This window comes from Protomyctophum parallelum, assembly GCF_964188405.1.
Source record: "Protomyctophum parallelum genome assembly, chromosome: 6".
Classification (NCBI taxonomy): domain Eukaryota; kingdom Metazoa; phylum Chordata; class Actinopteri; order Myctophiformes; family Myctophidae; genus Protomyctophum; species Protomyctophum parallelum.
Genome location: NC_139701.1, coordinates 15,724,489 through 15,747,500, shown reverse-complemented (window position 1 = coordinate 15,747,500; position 23,012 = coordinate 15,724,489). Strand labels below are relative to the sequence as shown.

The following is a 23,012-nucleotide window of genomic DNA, read 5'->3' as shown; positions in this document are numbered from 1 at the left end:
AGTAATCCTGGTGGCCCCAGGATGGGGCTCTTGGAGGTCAGACATAGTCCCTCTCCTGTACGGTCGGCCCTGGCAGCTTCCGTTGCGCAGGGACCTATTGACCCAGGCGGGAGGCGAGATATTCCACCCACGGCCGGAAGATCTAGACCTCTGGGCTTGGCCCGTGAGAGGTTGAATCTTGGCGCGGAGGGTCTTCCCCGGAGCGTCATCGACACTATTCAGTGTGCGAGGGCGCAGTCGACCAGGGATGCTTATGATATGAGGTGGCGGTTGTTTGAGGACTGGTGTTCACCGGCTCAAGTTGTGCCATTTCAAGCACCAGTAAGGGTCGTTCTGTCGTTCCTCCAGGATCTCTTGGACAAAGGCAGGGCCTTTAGTACTGTCAAGGTGTATCTGGCTGCTATCTCAGCCTGCCACATCGGGTTTGAGGACAAGACGGTGGGCCAGCTCCCGCTGGTGCGCCAGTTCATGAAGGGGGCTAGCCACCTTCATCCGGTGACCAAGTCTCTGGTCCCCTCGTGGGACCTTGCTCTGGTTTTGGACTCTCTGTCCCGGCCACCGTTTGAGCCCTTGGAGGGTTTGGGTATGAAGCTATTGTCGCTGAAGACAGCGTTGTTATTAGCTTTGGTGACCGCTAAAAGGGTCAGTGATATCCATGCTTTGTCCACAAGTGCGGAATGCATGAGGTTCAATGGGGATGCAAGGGTGGTCATTAAGACCAATCCGGCATTTTTACCTAAGAGCCGCCTAGCTGCCCCGGTTCCGGTGGACTTGGCGGCGTTCTGTCCGCCCCCCTTTGCCTCTGAGGAGGATAGGAGGAGGCATAACCTCTGTCCGATAAGGGCATTGAGGTTGTATTTGGACAGGACTGAGGTGACGAGGAAGACTACACAACTGTTTGTCTCCTGGGATCCCAAGACTGTGGGACTGCCTATCTCAAAGGTTAGGCTTTCCCAGTGGATCGTGGAGGCTATAGAGCGGGCCTACTCTGGTAGGGATATGGTGCCTCCCGTAGGGTTGAGAGCGCATTCCACGAGAGGTATGGCATCATCCTGGGCCCTCTGTAGGGGGGTCTCTGTTCAGGATGTTTGTTCCGCTGCAAGTTGGGCGTCGTCTTCCACCTTGCCACCTTCTATAGACTGGATGTGACGGCAGCGCCAGTGGCGCATGCGGTCCTGGGCGTGGCCTCCAGTTAAGGTGGAGAGACTTGGTTCCCCGCGGGGGACGTTGGTCTTCTCCAGGGCGTTATGACGGTTGTTCTGTCGGCCCCTCTTAGGCACATTTGCAGACTTAGGTCTGATTGGCCTTCCCGTTGGGGTGCAGTAGTCCTGTTGAGGGACGTACTGTGGTCCTTTGCTCACAGATAAAGGTACGGGCCCTAGGGGTCCAGACTTCGTGATGACAATAAGGGAGTTAATGAAGTCTCCCATAAGTGAGCAGCCTTGCGAAGCTGTTATTAATAGAACTAGGGGTTACGTATGTAACCTAGGTTCTATAAACAGCGAGCAAGGCTGCTCACCAAGATTCCCTTCTTGATTGCTTGAGAAGAGAACAATTGTTCGAATGGAGACGTGACGCTGAGGGACGCTTATAAGTGCACCCGGCGGGCGGGGTCTTCAACGTCATCACGTCTAAAGTCCCAGCCTAAAGTCTGTGAGTTTATTTGTAGTGCTTCTGTGTTTACGCCAGGGGGCGTCAACTCCCATAAGTGAGCAGCCTTGCTCGCTGTTTATAGAACCTAGGTTACATACGTAACCCCTAGTTACCTTGCCATGACTTTGTTAAAAAGAAATTGCAGTAGTTTCTCCGTTGATTATTGATATTGGTATTGCAAAATATTTTGTTAATTTACTTATATTGCCCGGGGCTCAAAATCACTCTTTAAGCACAAAGCAGACAAACTACACAACCCAAACGTGCACGTCATTTTACTTTGAGCTGGGAAATGGAAAAGGCTAAACCTTTGTTTGTACATGCATGGATGGAATCCAAACTGACCAAGCGTTATATATACTGTATATTAAACAACTTTTATGTGTTTACATTTATGATGAAAAAGAGGTGTCAAATCCTAATTCAAAGCCATTCTCTGTGCACAGACTCTCACCTCCCAGTAGTTCTTGTGGTCGACATGGAGCACCTTCAGGAGGACTTCAGTGACGTGTCTCTCCCCGTCCCGGACATCTGTCTTACTGCCTCTGAAGATGCGACAGAAGGAGCCGTGTCCTACACACTCGTCCTGATGGGACACAACATAATAACACACTATGTAAGCTTCATGGACAACCTCAACATCCCAGCCATTACTCTGACTAACATTCCATTACTGCCCCCCAAATTGATTTTGGGGGGTTCCCCAGATGACACTAGTAAAGTGAAAGTTTAAAGACGTTCATAAGACCTTTTTAATACCTAAAGACATCTGGACAAATTGTCAAATAATATAAGAAAGTTGCAAAAATGTAACAATATTTATCTGTGGAACCAGATAAATACCCATGTACCAGTGGTTGGGACTCACTCTTTCCCAGGTGTTTTGTCCAGGTAGGAAGGTTAGGTTTAGGCATTAGTTCTGTGAGGTTAGGGTTAAAGATAGGTTGGGCATAGTTTTTGTGAGGTTAAGGTTAGGAATGGATTCGGGTTAGGTTTACGCATGTAACCACCACACCCACCCAGGTGAAACACCTGGAGAAAGAGGGAGCCCCCTGGGAGATCTGGACTAAAACAGTGTAGAATGTTTGTTCCATAATAATAGTGACCCATTTCAGGTCCTCGTGTTTGATCTTCTGGAACTGGATGTGGGTGAGCTTGTTCTTCTGAGGTGTTCCTGGGGACCCTCTGGCTTCTACTGAGCTGCTGCTACGGATGATGATCAGGTTGGTGAGCTCTGCAGACACAGCAGGAAAGGTAGCTGGTGTGAGGAATTATAGATGCATGCATCTGAACTTGCTCAAATGATTCCCTTGTTGGTGAGATGTGGTAGTGAGCTGATGGATGGTTATTAAGACTAATATTTGTGCCACGAGTTGGTGAATACGCATCTTACCCTCTTACTAGCTGTTCTCACCGTCCCGCTGGACAGGGCGGTGAGAACAGCTAGTAAGATCATCTGTACCTCGCTGCCCTCCCTGGCAGACATACAGTATACCAGCAGAGGTGCATGAGGAGAGCAACTGGCATCATTGATGATGCCACCCACCGCTCTCACAGCCTGATCTCCCTTATGCCATCTGGGAAAAGGTATAGGAGCATCAGTGCCAGGATGGAAAGGATGCAGATCAGTTTCTTTCCCCAGGCGATCAGACTTTTGAACTCTAGTATCCCTGGCAGATAGGACATGAACTTGAACTTGAACATGAACTTATATTCAGTATTGTCTTGCACTTAACTAGGAGAAACGTAATTTCGTTATTTTTCTGCTGCTGCAGTTGGAAAGAATGACAAATAAAACAATCTTGAATTTTGAATCTTGAATCTTAAAACGTATTACATTTACCGGAGTACCCCAGGGTTCTATACTAGCCCCTCCCTCCCCTGTTTCCGCACTACACTAAACATCTACAAGCTCACAAGGCATTCCATTCATGTGGTTAATGTACCTTTAGGTCTTGGTGGACAGCAGCGGCCCAGCTTGACGGGGATGTCAGCGAGGAGCAGCATGTTGTGTTGGTAGAAGGAGGTTAGCTCTCTTAAGCTCACAAAGGATTTATGCACTTTATGTAGAGCATAGTGACCATTCTTGTCCTTGATAACGAGACAGTCTTTATAGTCAAGCCCAAGTGAGGTCTGTAAACGACGACAAAAGTAAACAACAGATTAGCAAAACGGAACTATGATATGTCTACGAGGTTCTACACATTCTGAGAGCATATATTCTGTTATTTTGTATAATAAACCCTCATAATGGGCGCTGATGGTTTACCTGCACACAGACCGTGAGGAAGAAGTTGTCATAGATCTTTGGACTCTGACGTAGAAGGAATGTGCCGCCTTTCCCCCCTGATCTCCTCAGCTTGTTGACTGCAAACTCTGACCTGATCTTACCACATGAAGCAAGGCGAACAGCTTTAGTTTATTTTATTTTATCCAAGTCGTTTTCATTCTCTGTTCACAGATTGTTTTCCATATACAAAACATGCTGAATTCATCAAAATATATGGACCTTTTTAAACTTTTTTCCCCCTAGCCTAAGCTCATTATGCATAATTGACGAATCCATGGAGCGGTGCCCTGTAGGCCAGGTGTAGGCAATCAATACTGAGGTGTAAAGCTGTGCTTAATGGTACACCTCAGCTATGGCTGTGCCAAGGGCACCACTCTGTGGATTCGTGTATAGCCTTTTCTGATTTAACTTTAAAAAATGCACCTTGTCCAAGTATTCAAGCACAGCAGCTGCATTTGAAAACACCAACCGCCGATACAAGCTCACAATGTGTCACATATAAGGGTCATTGTAACGTAGATCCGCCATTTACTCTGCACAACACCGGCACAACATGCCCAAAATTGGGATGGCAGTTTTTAGGTCGTCAAAGGCCACTCACGTGATTGGTCCGTGACAGTGGTTTGGGATCCCCTCCAGTAGACTTGGTGGAGCGAGGTCCTCACAGAAGTAGTGGCTGGAGTCCGTGGTCAGTCGGAAGTAGCCATCGATGAGCGACACAAACGACTGAGCTTCTGTCTTACTCTGGAACTTGACTTCCTGTTGCACAAGACGGGGATGAATAATTATGTTTTAAAAAAATGCACTTTATTATGATATAGTACTGTATACACTGTGCTTTTTCAGAGCATCTGGGGTTGAAAATATCCAGGATAAAATGTTTCCCTAAATTATATTAAAGTTTATGCTATTAATAATTGTATTAATGAAGTAATATAATTAATCATTTTGGCTATAATTATGCAGCCATAACCTAAACAAAAGCAAAATAACAAATTTTCCAAAACTGCATACCAGGCATATACCAGAGCTACCAACCTGCACACATTTTGTGTACCAACCACGCAATTCTAGGTGTCTATACGCCTAGAATTGCGTGGTTGGTACACAAAATGTGTGCAGGTTGGTAGCTCTGATATACGGACAGTTGTTTTTTAATTGACAGAATAATGATTACAAATATTTTAAATGTAAAATTTGTCCTTCACCAAACATCTGTCATCTTTCCGGGTCACGGTCACCATCTGGAAGTCCTGTTGTGTCTGCTCGTGACACACCTGCTTCACACCGATGCCAATGATTCCTTGGAAATCACAGAACGTCTGCCACACCTTAGAGAGAGAGAAAGAGAGAGAGAGAGAGAGAGAGAGAGAGGGGCATATTTGATTATGCTGATTCTAGACAGAAGAGTGTGGAGGAACGAGGAAGGCAGTGATTCAGAAGTCCCGAGTTGGTGTTGGCTAGCTAGCCCATTTAGTTAGTTTTCTAAATCATGACAATTTTCTGAAAGATTTGAGGCACATTTGAATGATTTTTGATAATTAGAAAGAAGGAAAGAAAATGCAGGTTGCAACACTTTTTGTTGTTTTTCTTCTTTGTAATTATTTGTTGTCATGATTAGTCACTGTGTGTGTGTGTGTGTGTGTGTGTGTGTGTGTGTGTGTGTGTGTGTGTGTGTGTGTGTGTGTGTGTGTGTGTGTGTGTGTGTGTGTGTGTGTGTGTGTGTGTGCGTGCGTGTGCGTGCGCGCTTTGACAACATGACAGTGTTTTATCACACTAATTATTTTATCCAGCATTTGACCTACAGTACTGAGCTTTTGGATGTGCATGTGACCATTCCTTGTGCTCTATTTCACTGGTTCTCAACATGGGGTCAGGGAGCACCAGGGGTCCAAATTGACCCTTACGGTTCTGTAACTGTTCCATTCGTACACTCCCATGAGTTAAATCGACACTGAGGATTTTACAGAACGGGGTTCTAGAGCAGGGGTTCTCAACCCGTGGGCCGCGACCCCTCGGGGTCTCTGGTCGCCAAATTATTTCGGGGGGTTCCCAAATTATTAAGAAATAAATAAACCCCTCCCCCCCTTGCATAAACTTTCCTTAATGATTATATCTGGTTTCAGTATTTTCTCAATTATTAAGGATATTCTAGCGGCCTATTTGTATTGGTGGTGGGGAGGGGGGCGGGGCGGTGGTCGCGAGACATGGCCAAAGTCATTTCCGGGGGTCCCCAGGCAAAAACGTTGAGAACCCCTGTTCTAGAGTTGGAATAAAAAGTATCAAATAGGGGGGGTCCATGACCTGACTGATCTATTTCCATGTGTTCTCACCTGGTTCCCAGCATGCTGTTCATTTCCCGTGGTTTGGATGCCGGTTTCCCCAGACAGCCTGATGACAGTGAAGGGTGTCTCCATGGAGGAGGAGGTGGTGTGGTGGACGTGGAAGGTCTCAGCCCCCAGCGAGGGCTCCACGGCGGACAGCTCCATCAGGTACTTGAGCTTCAGGCTGACCGCGTCCACCGAGCAGCCGCCCTGCAGCTTCTGCAGGAAGCGCTTCAGCGAGTTGCGGATGCGGTAGCGCTCCAGGCGGTTCCGCTTCTGAATGTCGTGACGGTGGGCTTTGGGGAGGCACGATTTGTAGCTGAGGCGGAAAGTGTGTGAGATTGATATGATGACTACAGAACCCTGTGAATGTCAACCCATGCCACCTGTTACAATAGAAATACTGGCCAGCGTTTCTATTGTATAAAACACAGGGGGTTTTACTGCTTAAACGTAACCTGACGTTCCTGGCACAGATTGGGTTAATATGCAGTATACTGTATGAATGAATAAATGTTAGTGTAACAGTAATTGTTATACACACACAGCATGCTGTATAGTGTATATCGTCTCTGTCGGGTGGAAACCTCATACCGGTATGTTCAAAACTGTTAGGATTCCAATTCAAATACAGCAAAAGTAGTAGATCTACAAGCTCAAAATGTGTTGCTTCGAGCCACATTTCATGCTTGTAGATCTGCAACTTTTGATGCTTTTGTGTGATGCTGTACGTGTACTATACAGTATGATCAATTTACGGAAAGAAAACACAAAAAGTTAGAATATAATAATAATATACATAAGACGTTAATTTCTGCCCGACAGCAAATACCTGACAGTCTTGCAGAGTTCTCGTATACTGTGGTGGTGCTCCTTGGCCATTCTCCACAGATCCAACACTGCAAGGCCAAGACATTCCTCCTGGGCGCTCAGTGGCGGTGACACGCCGGCCTCGCTAGCAACAAAGTCACTGCGGCACTAAAACACATCCAAAAAGGCTTTCACATGCAGTAGAATACTGCGCAAAAAAGTAACTATATATATCAACTAATAATATAAAATCAAATGGCATTGCTACAAAATTAAGGACAATATTTCCTATAATATTCTGCATTATACCTGGGCAAAGAGATAATCAATGACACAGTAGTCGAGCACTGGACTGATTCTGTCTCTCGTCAAGCTGTAACGGTAGGATGTTCTTGGTTCTTGACCAAACCAGTTTCCAAAGAAAAACCTGTAAATGCATGAAGAAAATGTCAACATCATCTCCTCTCTCTATCCTATTTTTACTCTTCTCAGTCACTACTGTATTGTTAGACAACTGCAGACATAAACACTTAAACCCTATATATGTCCTTGACCAGAGTCTCCCAGGGGCTTCCCCCCCCCCCCCCCGACACCAAATGTCTTTGCCGAAAATAGCTGTTTCTGTGACATGTTTTCCCCTGAATAGGGATGTGCTAATAGGGTTCAAGGTGTGTTAAACTAAAATATATTGATACAGTACAAAATGCGGCTGAAGGCTTTCTCAGAGATTTCTCACCCACCTGACTCTGAAATGGAGCTTTTCATCTGTGTTGAAGATGTGTGTGGGTGGATACCAGTAGGAGAGATCAGAAGATGCCAGGGCAAATAGGCTTCGGTACACTGGCAGGATCCCTGAGGAAAGTGTAGAGTAGAAAGTGTAAATGGAAAAAGGCCACAGTTGTAGCAGTGATAATGGAAATGGCTTTTTGCGTCAGTCAGACTTTAGAACAATGGGGAAGATTGTTGCATATTGACCTTTGATTTACAAAGTTGTTTGATCCTAGACATTGTTATAGAGGGTATACGCATACTTAAAGTGAATGGCACATCGAGTGGAAAATCGAGGCAAAGTGATTTTAACATTGTTTAATGTTGTTTAATGCAATCAGATTAGGACTTTTCTGTTTGGATGTATGGTCTGTCAAGGCCAGAAAGTAGTTTCAGTAGGCGTTCCTGCATAACTTCCGGATTTGATGATGATGTCATGCGCAATCCAATCCAATCCAATCCACTTTATTTATATAGCACGTTTTAAAACTCAGAGTTTACAAAGTGCTGTACAGGAGAAAAAATAAAATAAAAACAAGTGCACTAAAGCTACCACACAGAAAAACAACAGCGAGAAAACAAGGTACAAACAGTGACAACAACTGAGACACATTACAGAAAACGACAGAAAAACAACAGCATCACAGTGAGACAAAACATATACAAGGACCAAAGGAACTCAAGCGGGGTTAAAAAGCCAAGGTAAAGAGGTGGGTCTTTAGGCGGGATTTAAAGGTCTCGATGGAGGGGGCCAATTTGACGTGGGAGGGGAGTGCGTTCCATAGTTTAGGGGCTACAACAGAAAAGGCTCGGTCACCTCTGGACTTTAGGCGGGTCTTCTTTGTGACCCTGAGGTTTAGCTGGCCCTCAGACCGCAGTGATCTAGCAGGAGTATAAACCTCAATAAGGTCAGACAAATAAAGAGGAGCCAGACCATTTATAGATTTAAAGACAAATAAAATAATTTTAAAATCCACTCTGAAGCGGACAGGGAGCCAATGAAGGGAGGCCAAGACAGGTGCGATATGCTCACGTCTGCGAGTACCTGTGAGTAGACGAGCGGCTGAGCTTTGGACTAGCTGGAGTCGAGCAAGGGAGGCTTGGTTTAAACCAGCGTACAAGGCATTACAGTAGTCCAACCGCGTAGATATGAAGGCATGTATAACCCGCTCAAAATCACTAAAAGATAGCACCGACTTGATTTTGGCCAGCAGCCTCAGATGATAGAAACTAGAGCTAACTACCGCATTGACCTGTTTGTCAAGTTTAAGGGCATTGTCTAGTTTGACGCCAAGGTTCGAGACCACAGGTTTCACATATGGCTGCAGGGAACCTAGGTCAGTGGGAACGATACCAGGACCGCTAGGTCCAAACACTATAACCTCCGTTTTACTTTCGTTGACACTTAGAAAATTAAGAGCCATCCATGCCTTGATGTCACTTAGACAGTCAAGCAGAGGTTTCAGGGAGCCGTTATTGTCCTTTTTAAGGGGCATGTATATTTGCGAATCATCCGCATAAAGGTGATACGAAATGCCATGTTTCTTAAAGATAAGGCCAATAGGAAGTAGATATAAAGAAAATAGAATAGGCCCAAGGATCGAGCCCTGGGGGACTCCAGAGGACAGGGGGGTGGAGGACGATACGAAGTCGCCAAATTTAACAGAGAAGCATCTCTCCGATAAATAGGAAGAGAACCAGGCTAAAGCGGTATCTCTGACACCAACACAAAGCTCCAAAGGACATATGAGAGTATTGTGATCGAGAGTGTCGAAAGCAGAGCTTAGATCTAGGAGTAGTAGGATCACAGAGTCCCCAGAGTCGGTGGTCAATAGGATGTCATTGAAAACCTTCAACAACGCTGACTCTGTGCTGTGAAACGCTTTGAACCCAGATTGAAAAACATCAAAAATGCTATTAAGCTGCAAAAAAGACTGGAGTTGAGACAGCACCGTTTTCTCAAGGATCTTAGAAATGAACGGAAGCTTTGAGATGGGTCTGTAGTTAGATAAAATAGAGGTATCCAGACTAGGTTTCTTTATCAGGGGTGTCACCACTGCTGTTTTAAAGTACGCTGGTACAATACCTGAGACAAGGCTGCTATTTATGATAGCATGGACTCTAGGCCCAATGGTCTCCCAGACCTCCTTAAAGAGGTGTGTGGGGATAGCGTCTGTAGGGCAGGATGATGTTTTGAGTTGCGAGACAGCTTCACTAAGTTTAGAGAAAGATACAGGCTGGAAATGATTAAGTGTAGTTGTGCAGGTGACAGCCATGGAGGGGTCAAAAGCAGGGGGGGGAATTTGTGCTCTGATCATATTGACCTTGTCTATAAAAAAGCTGAGAGATTTCTCACAGACATCAAGACAGCAGACCCTCTATTGTATCATCCTTGCATTGGCATACCAGTGGCGATATATTTGTGAATTCTGTGGAAAAAGCATGTCATGGAAACTTCCACCATGCATTTGTCACCACATTCCCACGATAAGAGTGTCCCCAACGGTCCAGAGACCAGGTCTTGCACTAGAACTATAACTATGTCCCTCATTAGAGCTGGTGGGATGTTTATTCAGGTGTGTCTGTTGTGGTCATTTCGGGTGGAACCACATCCTGGAAACAACTTGAAGAGGGAACAGGAGGCTTTGCTTGACCTCTACTGGGGACAGTCGTTGACCTGAGGCCCATTGTACAAATGCCTTCTAAATATATACAGTATACTGTAGTTCTCACACTGTCACACAGACTTTTTTAAAGATATAGTTTTTGGCGTTTTTTGCCTTTATTGATAGGGTACAGTAACTAGACAGGAAAGGGGGGAGAGAGATGGGGGGGGTGACGCGAGGCAAAGGCCGTCGGGCTCATGAGTCGAACCCGCAGCACGCCATCCGTCTGGCTTGACGGCCTAGGTGCCCAGACGCTTGAGCTAACCGTCCGGGTTACACGCTCGTAGTACGGTACGAAGTGAGGGGGTCCACCCATAATGCCGAAGGGCCGCTGTTCCGACATACCGGTGTTCTGACGGCCGGAGTTCCGACGCCCGGGGTCCGTTGTTACAGAGTGTTCTATGTTAAGTCTACACCTCTACCCTCTGTGTGGACATGGCATTACTGAACCTGCTGTGATACATTAGATACCTGCCTCTCAGGTGATCTCACCTCGGTAATCATACCAGCTTCAGTGGCTTTACTCGTTATTATGCACCACATTGTGTTCCAATACAAGGGACGGAGTCCGCAATGCCTGGGCCGCCATTCCACGCACGCACGCACACTCACCCAAGTTGGTTTGCTTGTGTGTTCATGAGGTTATAGCTAGCGAGTACCAAAATATCGTAGGCCATATATATTATTTTTATATATATATATATATTTAGAAAGTGTAAATATGGCCAATATGTTTTTTTTTCAAGGGTTGAATTCCAACCACTTGCCATTTTGGCAATTATTTTGGAGCCGCTACCCACAAATATTTATTTAAATGATTGCAAACTTTAATAATTAATGGGTTTGCTGATGGCTCGATCTCCCCAGCTCTCGGGAGAGATGTCTTCATGTGCACTTTCCCTGGGGGCGAGTTGGTAAGAGGGTGAGTGAGTTCGAAGGGCCGTTGGTATTCCTTTTTGGAACACATTGTTTGTTATCTGACGTGTTATTTGACAGAGAGAGAGAGAGAGAGAGAACGCTGACGCGAGTCACAGGCGGAATCAACAGAAATGTGCAGCATATACATTTGCTGGAGATCAGAATTATTTTAATGAGTGATGGGCCTAATCGAAATGGAATGTTGCCCAAGAGTTTCAGTGCCGCACGGACAGTGAACCCACGGCATCAGGAGTTGTCGGAACCAATGGGCCGTTGGAACAGCGGCCCTTCAGAACAGCGGCCTGTCGGAATATTGACACGGACCCCGAAGGGAGACAGAGACATGCTGTGAGGTTGTATATCTGCTATTTCTTTATCAGATTAATCTAAATATGAAAGAATATCACTTAACCCCCCAACAATGGGTTTTCAATGGATTCTGGTAGTATTGGGCATGCTAAATAAGTTAACATACTAAAAGTCTACCAAAATATACTCCCTCGAAAGCCATCATTTCAAAATGGCAGCCGGCCAAGCTTAAAAACAGCTATACTGTATAGCTCAATAGAAAGAAATCACACCCGTGTGAACTGAGTGGTGTAATTCCGTGTGGGGGTCAACTTCCAGAACCACTGGAACTCGCCCAGGGTGCCGGCCCGGTTCTGGCGAGCCGCCCCACGTCCGAAACGCTCGAGAAATGACAGAGTTACCGTCTGGAGGTCCCCGGGGGGTCCCCGGAACTTCCAGACCCACAGGAACACGCCCAGGGTGCCGGGTCCGAAACAAGTGAGAAATTATACCGTGTGGGGGAATTCGCAGACTGTAATGGACACTAATAGACTGAACAAGCTGTGGAAGAAACGTAGCTCCATCGTGGGGACTAAAGGTGGTGTAGAGGTGGTGCATGGGCAGAGGTGCAAACGAGGAGGAATTTGGGAGCTATCATAGCTAACCCCTCCCGGCCCCTCCAGAAGGAGACAGTGGGACGAGCAGCAAATTTAGATTCAACCTCCTCCAGTGGAAGAACAGTTGCATGGTCAGTCCTGTGTGCAGGTAGCCATGAGGTGCTGCACATGGCCACTCCGGGCGCTCAGTCCAATAACGCTGGTGTTTTTGTTCTTGGTCAAATTGTGGGTTGACTGCATTCCTCCTTGCCGTCCTATTATTCTCATCATTTCTTTTATGAAAATACTGTACTGTAGTATCTTGTTGCTACCCATAGCTGTATCTGGGGGAGGTTGTTCTACCTTTCCCATGGTCTGTTCCTTTATGAGCCTGATTGTCCAGGCCAGGGGAATGCACTGTTTAGCACCCTAGAATAGCCTCCCCATTGACTTACGGTACACTGCAAGGTGAAACCGCGGTATCAAAGTCACTCTTTTAACACACAAACAAATGCAAACAAAGCAGATACTGACAATGCAACAACATTACAAACCCCATAATTTAAGTCAATGGGAAGGCTATGTTGCTAGCTATGTTTAATCAACATAGCAACTACTCTACTTAAGATATACTATACCAACACAGTATAGTGTCAATTTGCCCGTGTCATTTCAAGGTCACTGTAGACGTCAGACCAAAACGTAAATGTATACAGTATATTGCAGACTTACTGACAGTAAATTTATAGCTTTGGTCGCTAACTCAGGAGCGAATGAGTTTGAGAGCCACATACCATCCACCTGGCCAAGAGACACACATGACACGGATCGTCATCAAGTGTGATGACTCTGACGTCCTTGTGTTTCTCTTGTATTATGCTAGTTGCCCTAATGCACAAAGGCCTATACTGTGCAGGCAAAGAGAGGCATTTGTGCCAATCAAAACAGTCTGCGATAAGCCATGGGGGAAAAACCTCCAGCTTGCCATGCCCTCCCCTGACCAGGTATGATGAGAAGTTTTTAGTATCTATTTTTACTAGTCCTTACCCGTTCTGATATATTTCAACTTGTATAATATATTTGTGTGTGTGTGTGTGTGTGTGTGTGTGTGTGTGTGTGTTTTTATGAATAAAAACAGCAGTATAACATGAAAGTATTCTTACAAATGCATGGTAGGGAAACGTTTTCATGGCAAGAGCAAGGACCGCAACATTTACACTTATTAGCCCACAGAGCCCCATTTGAAAAGTATCAAGGACATCCAGTTTGACATGCACCTATATGGACAGTCGCACGGATCCAATTTGCAGGTGGATTTGCGTCCAAAACAGTCTCAATTGTGAGCTTTGGCTTGCGAGAACTCATGGCTTTTGCAACCTGTGATGTTGTGAGCTTGTAGATTAGCTGTTTTCACCGGAGCGTGCGCTGTAGCCACTTCACGCTGTGTGTGTGTGTGGCTTATGTTCAAGACAGTTGTATCTCGTGTTGTGTTTATAGCGAACTGAAAACGGCCACGCGATGACGCACGTGCACACATACGCACGTGCGCACACACAGCATAAGTAGTTTACACACACGCTCACAGCGAAAGTAGTCTGCACACACACGCACACACACACACACACACACACACACACACACACACAAATCCAGCCAGGCAAGGGCAGAAGGTTCCTATTATAACGACAGTGGGTGCCCACCTCAGAGTAGCCTGCGCACACGCTTTTAGCGAGGTGCTATAGCAAGGGTTGTTTTGGTATATCAATCAATCCGTCCACTCCATGTGCGTGCGCACGTGCACTCTTTACGTGCGCGGCTGCACGCTGTTTCACCCACGTTTGGTTAAAAGTTATATCAAGTGATCCAACAGAGCCAGCCCGATAGATAATCATTCCGTTGTGATCGTGGCCGTGCTGTTCAATGTTTCACATTAGGTGCAGGAAAGATGAGATCTGTAACTGCGCAACGCGCGTCGTCAGTGACCAGGCGTGTCACCTGCGTTTGGTTTGAAGTTATAATATGAAGTGACGTTCAAACATTGCATTGCAAAAAGTGTTTAAATAACCTTAGTAGGCTATGCGCCATGTGTAACAGCTGCTTGTCTGCCACAATGGTGCCTGCGCTGTTTTTACCCGTGTGTGGTTTGAATCGTCAATCGCCTGTCTGTGTAAAGGGGGAGGGGCCTGAGGTGGTGTACTGTGGAGCAGATCAGCGCAACTTTGCCCGTGGGATCGTGTGGTGATGTAAAAACAATATCTGTACAGTAAATATGACAGTTGCGTCGGTAAAATGTAGCCTAGCTGGATTCTGGGAGCGTGCAGATTTGTTTTGGCATGGAGAGATGTGTGCTAATAGTGTGGCTCGGTCGGAGATAGACCACGGACAAATAAACGGGATTTTATTCACTAATAAATTCATTATTAATCTTATTGGACAAATGGCTTCGTTAAGACCTCCATATTATTATGGTCAATGCCTGTGTGAAAAGTGGGAGCGATTGGTGCAGGCAATGAGGAGATACGCCGGTGTTTCTGACATTCAGACAGACAGACAGACATTCAGACATTGAGTGAATTATAGTATTATGATATATAAGCACTTGGTGGAACTGAAAGTCCTATGGGCTACGGCCACGCACCACGCACTTTATGTAGACTTATATAGCATTTTATACAGACTTAGCATGTTACGTAGACAGCACTATAATTGCATTTTAGTCATAGCACTTTATAGTACATATGTATAGTATAATATAGTATAGTATGCATAGTTTATATAGTTTCATTATATATATACTCACTGTTACACTCTTAGTTTCATGATAACTACTTTTTATGTATGTGATGTATGCCATGCTTTTTTTGTTATTGCTTAATGTAAATCGCTCTGGATTAAGAGCGTCTGCTAAATGCCTATATGCCTGTATGCCTGTAAATTGTAACTAAAAGGGAGATCAGTGGAGCCCCGCTGGTGTTGTGCCCGTGAGTGTCTCACATTATTGAAGTAGTTTGTCAGGTACATGCGGGTATCCCTGTTTCCTTGCGTATCTTGAAGACCAGGCCCATTGCAAGTTGCTTTACTCTGTCTTCTACCCTGAGCCATCCATCCACCCTAGCATAATGAGCAGGGCAGGGTTAGGTGAGTTGTGGGTGTGAGGCCAAGTAGTAATCTGACCAGTTTGTTTTGAGAGAGGTCTGAAGCTTTGTGGTGGTAAAGTATGCTTTATTGTACGCAATGAGTGTCTGTAAATAACCAGTCCAAATCTAGTGACATTCTGATCATAATTCCAAGAGATTATTTTAGTTACAGTGACGTCACACCCTGCTATGTACGAATACAGGAAGGGAATTGACGTGTGGGTGTGTGTGTGTGTGTGTGTTGGGGGTGCAAACAATGGTACTTATTGCATGGATTCAAGTTGCATACCAAAGGCTTGGCATTCTAAATAGTCCACCTGCCCTCTGCCCTGTCACATCACGGTCCGGCGTAGGGGAGTCCCATCTAGAGATGGGGATCGGATCGTACATTGATTGATTTCGATCCCCCTTATCAATCCTCTTTATCGATCTGATTCTTCATCGATCACTATCGCATATACAAGCCATTAAAATCATGTTCCTTGTTTTTACGGTATAGCAGTTGGCAGAAAATTCAACAAAAGCATTATCAGCACGACATATGTTTATGCCAGAGACTCTAGTCTCTCGAGACATGGCGTCACGTCAGGTCCCACATAGAATCCGAAGGCCAAAACCTTATTGATTTCCTATTTTCAGTAACTTCGGAAACGATTCCGTAATATAATCTGTTCTAAATTCCCATCCCGGTCGCATCAAATGGGTGACATATGGTCAAATCCTGTCCTGTGTCACCCGTTTTACGCAAATGGTATAAGGCGTTGTGTCAATCCTCAGTGATAATTTAACTCTGTGTGTACAAAATGTATAAATTGACACTGAGGGTTTTAACTATGTCAAGATAGGGATGGGATGAGCATTATTGTGGCAAAAATGATTGCGATTAATTCTCACTATAATCAAAATATGCTTAAAACTTAAAATGCCACTTTTGTTAACCTCTATTATGGGGGGACGTGGAACATTCGGCAAAAATAGCGGATCAACAAGCTTGCAACATGTTACGAACTTGTAGATCTGATTTGTGGCGAATCGATTTGTGTATTGAAATATTTTTACAAGTCAGTATATATTTGATATTTAAGTGGTTTTAATTTGCAACTCAACAAAAGCTAATTCGACCTAGTGTATGACAGGACAATTTGACGATAAATGTAAATCTCCACGATATTGTGAGTGTTTTGTTTTACCTTGCGATAGACGATAATAGCGATCATCTTCCCGTCCCATAATGTGAAAGCCGACCTGCCACACAGAATCTTACCACATTCCTGTGCAGCTCGGATGCAGACGGCCTCGGCGGACATAGGGACAGAGGACATGCTCATGGTGGTGGCCTCCTTGGTGGTGGGGTGGAAGTATACGTGGACCTGCAGACCAGGTCCAGAGCTGGAGCTGGAGCGCTGGCTTCCTCCCCTCTCCCTGTTCACCAGAGGAGCAGACTCCTCCTCACTGAGGTCCATGATGGCTCCTTCTGAAAACAAAGACGGCACGGCCATGGTCACTGTCGCAGCCATGGCCGAGAGTATGGTACGTGTGCGATACACAACCATCACATCTCATAATACAGCGTCGCACAAAAGCATCAAATGTGGCTCAGATCTACAAGCTCGAAAAGCGGTGTGAAGCGACGCGTTTTGTGCTTGTTGATCTGCTACTTTTTCTGGTTTTGAATTTGAATACTGTTTAGTAACAGTTTTGACCCATTTGGGGTTTTCACCCGACAGAGACAGTTTATGGCATATGGGCATTGATGGACACATTGATCCATCCATCCAAAACAGAATGTTTGTAAACAATGGGTAGGGGTTATTCTAGGTGGATATGCCACGTCCACCCAGCCTACCTGCAGGCCTTCAACTTTAACAACATTGGCAATTTTGCCAAAATTGTGTTAAAAACAAACATGGGGTGCAGTTGGGGGTCAATGTCTTGCTCAAGGACACTTTTGACACAGCGCTTGTTTACACTTGAGTGAATTTGTATAATTTCAATAGATGAGTTTCATTCTATCTTGGAACATATTTATTCACTTATGGAACATACACTAAAAACAACAGCTATTAGACACTCGAATAGACATCTTTGATTTTGATCTTTATCTTCAACCTTCAACGGTTAAGCAGGCTTAATGTACTTCAACCAGATTTATTAATCGTTGTTGTCGGGCAGTGTTCCGAGTTACGACCCACCGGGTCTATTGAGTGTATAGAGACACAACAAAGGCAAGATATTTAGTGCCAAAAAAAACGATTAGTGAAAAACAAGTGCTACAGTGCGAATAGTGAGCAGGGCTAAGCAGGAACGTAAATCAAAGAAACGATCAAAATCACATAACACTTCCTGAAACACTAGTAAGAACCCCTCCCAAATCTGTCTACATAACTAATACCTGAAAATAGTAATAAAAGGAAACCTAACTTTATCTGACTATGCTATTCTTACCTAACCCAAACAAAACTACAGAGCAGAGGAAACTGCCCGCTACCTGGTGAATAGGAAATACCTATACTACCTTGCCTCTTTTTCACAAATTAATACCCGACTTGATTAATTCTACATCACATAATTTCATTTGATCATTTCGTCATTTGATCATTTCATCACAGTATGAAAAGTAGCAGATCCACAATTTTTGGTACAAGAGTACAGAGTACTCAGAGTCAAATAAACACTGTTAGGTCAAATTTACACAAGTGATTATTTTTCAAATGATTTTGCATACAATGTAAGCGTACCAGAACACAAACCAGACAGAGTACTGAACCGTATACAACCATATTTATAATCGGTGTAGCATTACCTTTAAACGTGTGCGTCCTTCTGTTCCTGTAACTGTGTTCCTGTATCTTTGTTTCTGTGTGCAAGAAGAGAAAATGACTTCCTGTCATAACAGTCTCTGGGGTGACAACAACATCATCACACTTCCTGTACTCACTCATCTCAGTCTGACGCTTGATAATGATATGAAACCAAAATGAATGGCAGTGGTTCTCAAACGTTTTCATGTCAAGGACACCCAAAATGATATACGTATTTGGCCGCTGACCCACGTCTCAAAATATTTTGCCCCAGGGACCTCCAGAAGAAAAGTTTTGAGTTAAAATATTCAAAGATTTGAACCAATTTTCATCGTTTTTCTAAAATAACAGATGTACAACTTTGTATATCTGCTATTTTTGAATAGCCAAAGTAAAATAAAATAATGGTTAAAGTGCATGTTAAAATCTAAAATGACACAGATGCTTCCCCGGTTTCAATTGGTTAACTGCATGATGTTAGCATGACATTTCATTGTATCTCCTGTGAAAAGGCATGCCTTTCCAAACACACATGTAAAGCAATACCCAGAAGGAGTGCTTCTCAAACGTTTTCATGTCAGGGATCCCCACATTTATATTGTATTTGGCCACGGGCCCCCTCTGAAAGTGCCATGGAGGAGGTCCAATGCCACATTTGTGTTACCTGACCTACAAGCTCACAATGTGTATATTTTCAAATATCAAATGTCTCTGGCGGTCCCCGGACGCCACTTTGAGAACCATGAGAACCACTGAGCAAATAGTCTAAGGGAGACTATAGAGCTTGGCTATTTGGCTACAGTACAGTATGTTCTATGGCAGTAAATTATAACATTCTTTTAATGAAGCTTAAGGCTCTAGACTAGGGTTTGACAATATGTCACCACAGTGGGTGCGCTCTTATTTAGGAAGCAGAGAACAAGTGGTGGACGTTAATGGCACAATATCTTCACCTCTTCCTCTAACAAGCGGAGTCCCCCAGGGGAGCATACTAGGTGCACTCTTCTTCTTAGTATACATTAATGATATGCAGTCAGCCTGTGGCTGCAATCTGTATCTTTTAGCTGATGATGCTGCTCTTCTTGTCTCACACCAAGACAAATTGGAGGTAGAAAGAGTGCTGAGTTCAGAGCTGCTCAAGATCAGTTCCTGGCTAGTATAGATAATAGGCTGTCTCTACATCTCGGGGAAAACAAAATCTATTCTCTTTGCGTCCAGAGCGAAACTAAAGAAATCACCAGGGTTCAAGGTCGTAGCTGGTAACTTTGAGGTTTCGGCCAAGGAAGCAATCAAGTACCTTGGATGTATATTGGACAATAACCTATCCGGAGAGAGTATGGCACTACAGGTCATAAATAAGGTTAACCAAAGAGTGAAATTCCTCGCTAGAACATCCTAATTCTTAAATAGAAATGCTCTGGAATTATTAGCAGGGGCTAATGTCATTTTGATAATGCAAGTTCTTCATGGTACACAGGCACATGTGCAGCTTTGAAAAATAAACTCCAAACCTCACAAAATAAATTAATTAGTGTTATCCTAAAACTCCATCCCAGAACACATCTTCTCCTTACTCATTTTAATAGCCTCAATTGGCTCAGGGTAGACGAAAGAGTTTCATTAGTAAAACTGTGCATGGTCCACAGGATACAAAGCAAGGACACCCCGACATACCTTCATAACTATTTTTCTAAGGTTAGTAACGTTCACAATCATTTCACAAGACGTAGTACCACAGACCTTATACCTGTAGATTCAGACTTGATCAGCTGTATGGGGAAAAAATCTTTTTTACAGTCGGCAGCGGTAAGGTGGAATGAGATGCCCAAAAAGCTTAGAACTACCAGTTCCATTATCACTTTTAAAGTCCTCCCTGAAGATATGGCTGACAGCTGGACCTAACTTAAACTTAAGCTAAATTTCAGTGCATGGCTAAGCAGGATACATCCTAAACTAGACAAAGTGCCAATCGGCACAGGTCTCCACCAGGGCAGGTCAGGTTGTGGCCTCATGGTGGCGCTATAACAGGCTGTTGAGGAAGATTTGGGCCGGAGGTTCGTATTGGAGGGATGCAGGTACAATGTTTTTCCATGTGTGCATACATAAGTTGTATACAGATCGATGCAGTTATAGCTAAAAACAGGAATTGGCCTGTTATAGCGCCACCGTGAGGCTGATTTTGAGGAATAAATTGTGGCATGTCGTCCTCGGCCTAGTGAAAATGTGCGTGTATAATGTAATGGAAATTGCACACTGTGTTTGTGATTTGTGGGCTTTTTTCGAAATGGACGAATCGTGTGAGCTTTGGAAGCCAATCTTAGCCAATCAGGATGGAATATGAGAAATCAAACAAACCTGTCTTGATCACATGACTATGGAGATCATGTGTAACGATTTGCGTGAAATTTGGATAAAATCTGAAGGAGTAATAATAGAAAATGTGTTTTACATATGTCGGCCTCCTGGTGGCGCTATAAAGAGCAGGCAAAGGTTTTTCCTTGGCCTCTAGGGAGTTGGCATACAAAGTTATCCACAGATCCGTGCAGTTAGAGGTAAAAACAGTTTTCGGCCAGTTATAGCGCCACCTTGAGGCTGAGTTGAAATTGTTCATGTGGCATTTCGTCCTCGGCCTAGTGGGAATGTGGGTGCACAATTTCACGGAAATCCCGCGATGTGTTCATGATTTGCAGCATTTTGTTTGAAACTGAGCACTCCTGTGAACTTTGGAAGCCAATCTTAGCCAATCAGGATGGAGTCTGAGAAATGTGAAAGACCTGTTTGGTTGAATGGCTGTAGAGAGACTGTGTACCAATTTGCGTGATGTTTGGACAAAATCTGTAGGTGTACTGTGCAAAAACTTGTTTAGCACAAAGCGGCCTCCTGGTGGCGCTATAACAGGCCGTTGTGGAAAGTTTGGGGCAGAGGTTCATCGTTGGCATCCAGGGAGTGTGTGTGCAAAATTTGGCATCGACCGGGTTAACGGTGGCCGAGATTAGCTCCTCACGGACGGACGGACACACACACACACACACACACACACACACACACACACGGACGGACACACGGACGGACGGAGTGCAAAACATACTCTCCCCACATGCCTTCGGCCTGGTGGAGACAACTATCTGCGGTATCAGGTGCCCCAGTCCATCTAATTTGTAAATGTCTTTTTTTGTTTTATCTCTACTATTACTTGAAATGATTGTGCATTGAATGCTGTATCCTTTTTACTATTGCATATCCCCCTGATGTGTGTTATGTACCCATTGTATCTTGTGTACACATAGGCACACGCACACATACGCACGAGTTATATAATAACAATAGTTATATAACACATTCCTAAAACACTCACATGGACACGCTCACTCATCATTGTTGTGTTTTCTTTTTAACTAAGGGACTGCAATGGAAATAAGCTGTTGGCTTTCTTGCATTTATCCTTTTGATGGTGATGTATAACTATGTGTATTTTTCTGCACATGTAAACATTGTCAATAAACCTATATCAAGCTCAAACAAAAACAGTCATAACACGCTCAAATCTTGACAGATTTATAAACGGGTTGATTTATTACAAAGGTTAAATGTCAACTTGGCTATGATTCAGGATGCATATCTGCTTAGTTTAGTTTTTGAAAATTGAGCAAGTTATGGTCATTTAAAAGTATATGCCCCATAGACACAATGTTATGCTGCCCCGAAGTAAGATGGCCGCCACGTAGTAACGTCGCTCTCCATTGACCAGAGCGCGGGTGAGCCATCTAGCTTTCTTATATATATCTATGGTTAAGTTAGTAATAGCTATGCGGGCGGGGTCAGTGGAATACATGCTGGGCTGCAGATCAAACACGTACTCACATTGAATTCTCTTTAGGTTTAGTGTGAATAGTGTGTTTCAAATATTCCTCCTGTGTGACAGACTCAAAACGTTTAGCTGCTGTGTCAATCCACTCTGGTTTGTACCAGAGACCTGCCCATATGCTAAATGGTGCATTTATATAGCGCTTTTATCCAAGGTGCTTTACAGAGATTGTCCATTACATTCACCCATTCACTCACACATTCACACACCGATGCCGGGGGAAACCATGCAAGGCACAAAATGCACATTGGTTTTGTACAAACCATTGATTGATTGATTTATTAACAGTTTGCAGAATTACAGTACATTCCAAGCACAAACTCAATACAAAGTACAATACAATTACAAGTACTGTCAAGTACTGTACAAAGTACAGTACTGTTAACTGTGAGTGGACGACCCAATTAAGCATTACACTTGTTTACAAGAGGGTCCACCGTGTTCAATTCATCAAAACATTTAGAGACGTACAAACAGTGTTGGCAAGTAACTTAAGTAATATACTACTTTCAGTAATATTATTACTTTTTTCCAGTAATATGTAACTTAACTAGTTACTTTAACATTTTGAGTAATAATATTACATTTACTTTTTTTCAAAAGTAATATTATTACTATTTTCACGAGCCTTGGTGGAACTGTGGGTTTGAGTGTTTATTTATAATGGTAGACTGGGTTGAAGTCAAGTTGCTTTGCAGACTGCTGATCCGCTCTAGATCTAGACTCTAGAGCGGATACGGAAACGATGCACACTCGTCGGTACGTATGTGTGAAGTATCGGATGCAGAAGGGCGGGCCTTAAACCGTCTGGAACACGGAACAACAACCTAAACTAGTGTGTGTAACTCGTTAGACTGCACTGTCAGAGAGAAGAGATGTAAATAAACTAACAATGG

The 23,012-nt window shown here is 44.2% G+C and overlaps 1 protein-coding gene across 2 annotated transcripts in view; it reads right to left on the bottom strand.

Annotated features, from left to right (window-relative positions):
• Positions 1 to 18,298, bottom strand: part of jak3 (Janus kinase 3 (a protein tyrosine kinase, leukocyte)) — a 36,592-nt gene extending 18,294 nt beyond the window's left edge. Inside the window, exons 1-12 of one of the 2 annotated variants that reach the window (XM_083766359.1) lie at positions 18,254 to 18,298; positions 16,715 to 16,924; positions 7,818 to 7,929; positions 7,387 to 7,504; positions 7,100 to 7,245; positions 6,277 to 6,586; positions 5,152 to 5,274; positions 4,545 to 4,702; positions 3,923 to 4,034; positions 3,600 to 3,786; positions 2,760 to 2,887; positions 2,108 to 2,239 (exon numbers count right to left, since the gene is read on the bottom strand). In XM_083766359.1, the coding sequence (XP_083622485.1) occupies positions 2,108 to 2,239; positions 2,760 to 2,887; positions 3,600 to 3,786; positions 3,923 to 4,034; positions 4,545 to 4,702; positions 5,152 to 5,274; positions 6,277 to 6,586; positions 7,100 to 7,245; positions 7,387 to 7,504; positions 7,818 to 7,929; positions 16,715 to 16,913 (1,725 nt within the window). In that variant the 5' untranslated portion in view covers positions 16,914 to 16,924; positions 18,254 to 18,298. Of the gene's footprint in view, positions 1 to 2,107; positions 2,240 to 2,759; positions 2,888 to 3,599; positions 3,787 to 3,922; positions 4,035 to 4,544; positions 4,703 to 5,151; positions 5,275 to 6,276; positions 6,587 to 7,099; positions 7,246 to 7,386; positions 7,505 to 7,817; positions 7,930 to 16,714; positions 16,959 to 18,253 lie in introns of those variants that run through there. The other variant, XM_083766358.1, reaches the window with a different exon arrangement.
• Between the last annotated feature and the right edge of the window lie 4,714 nt (positions 18,299 to 23,012).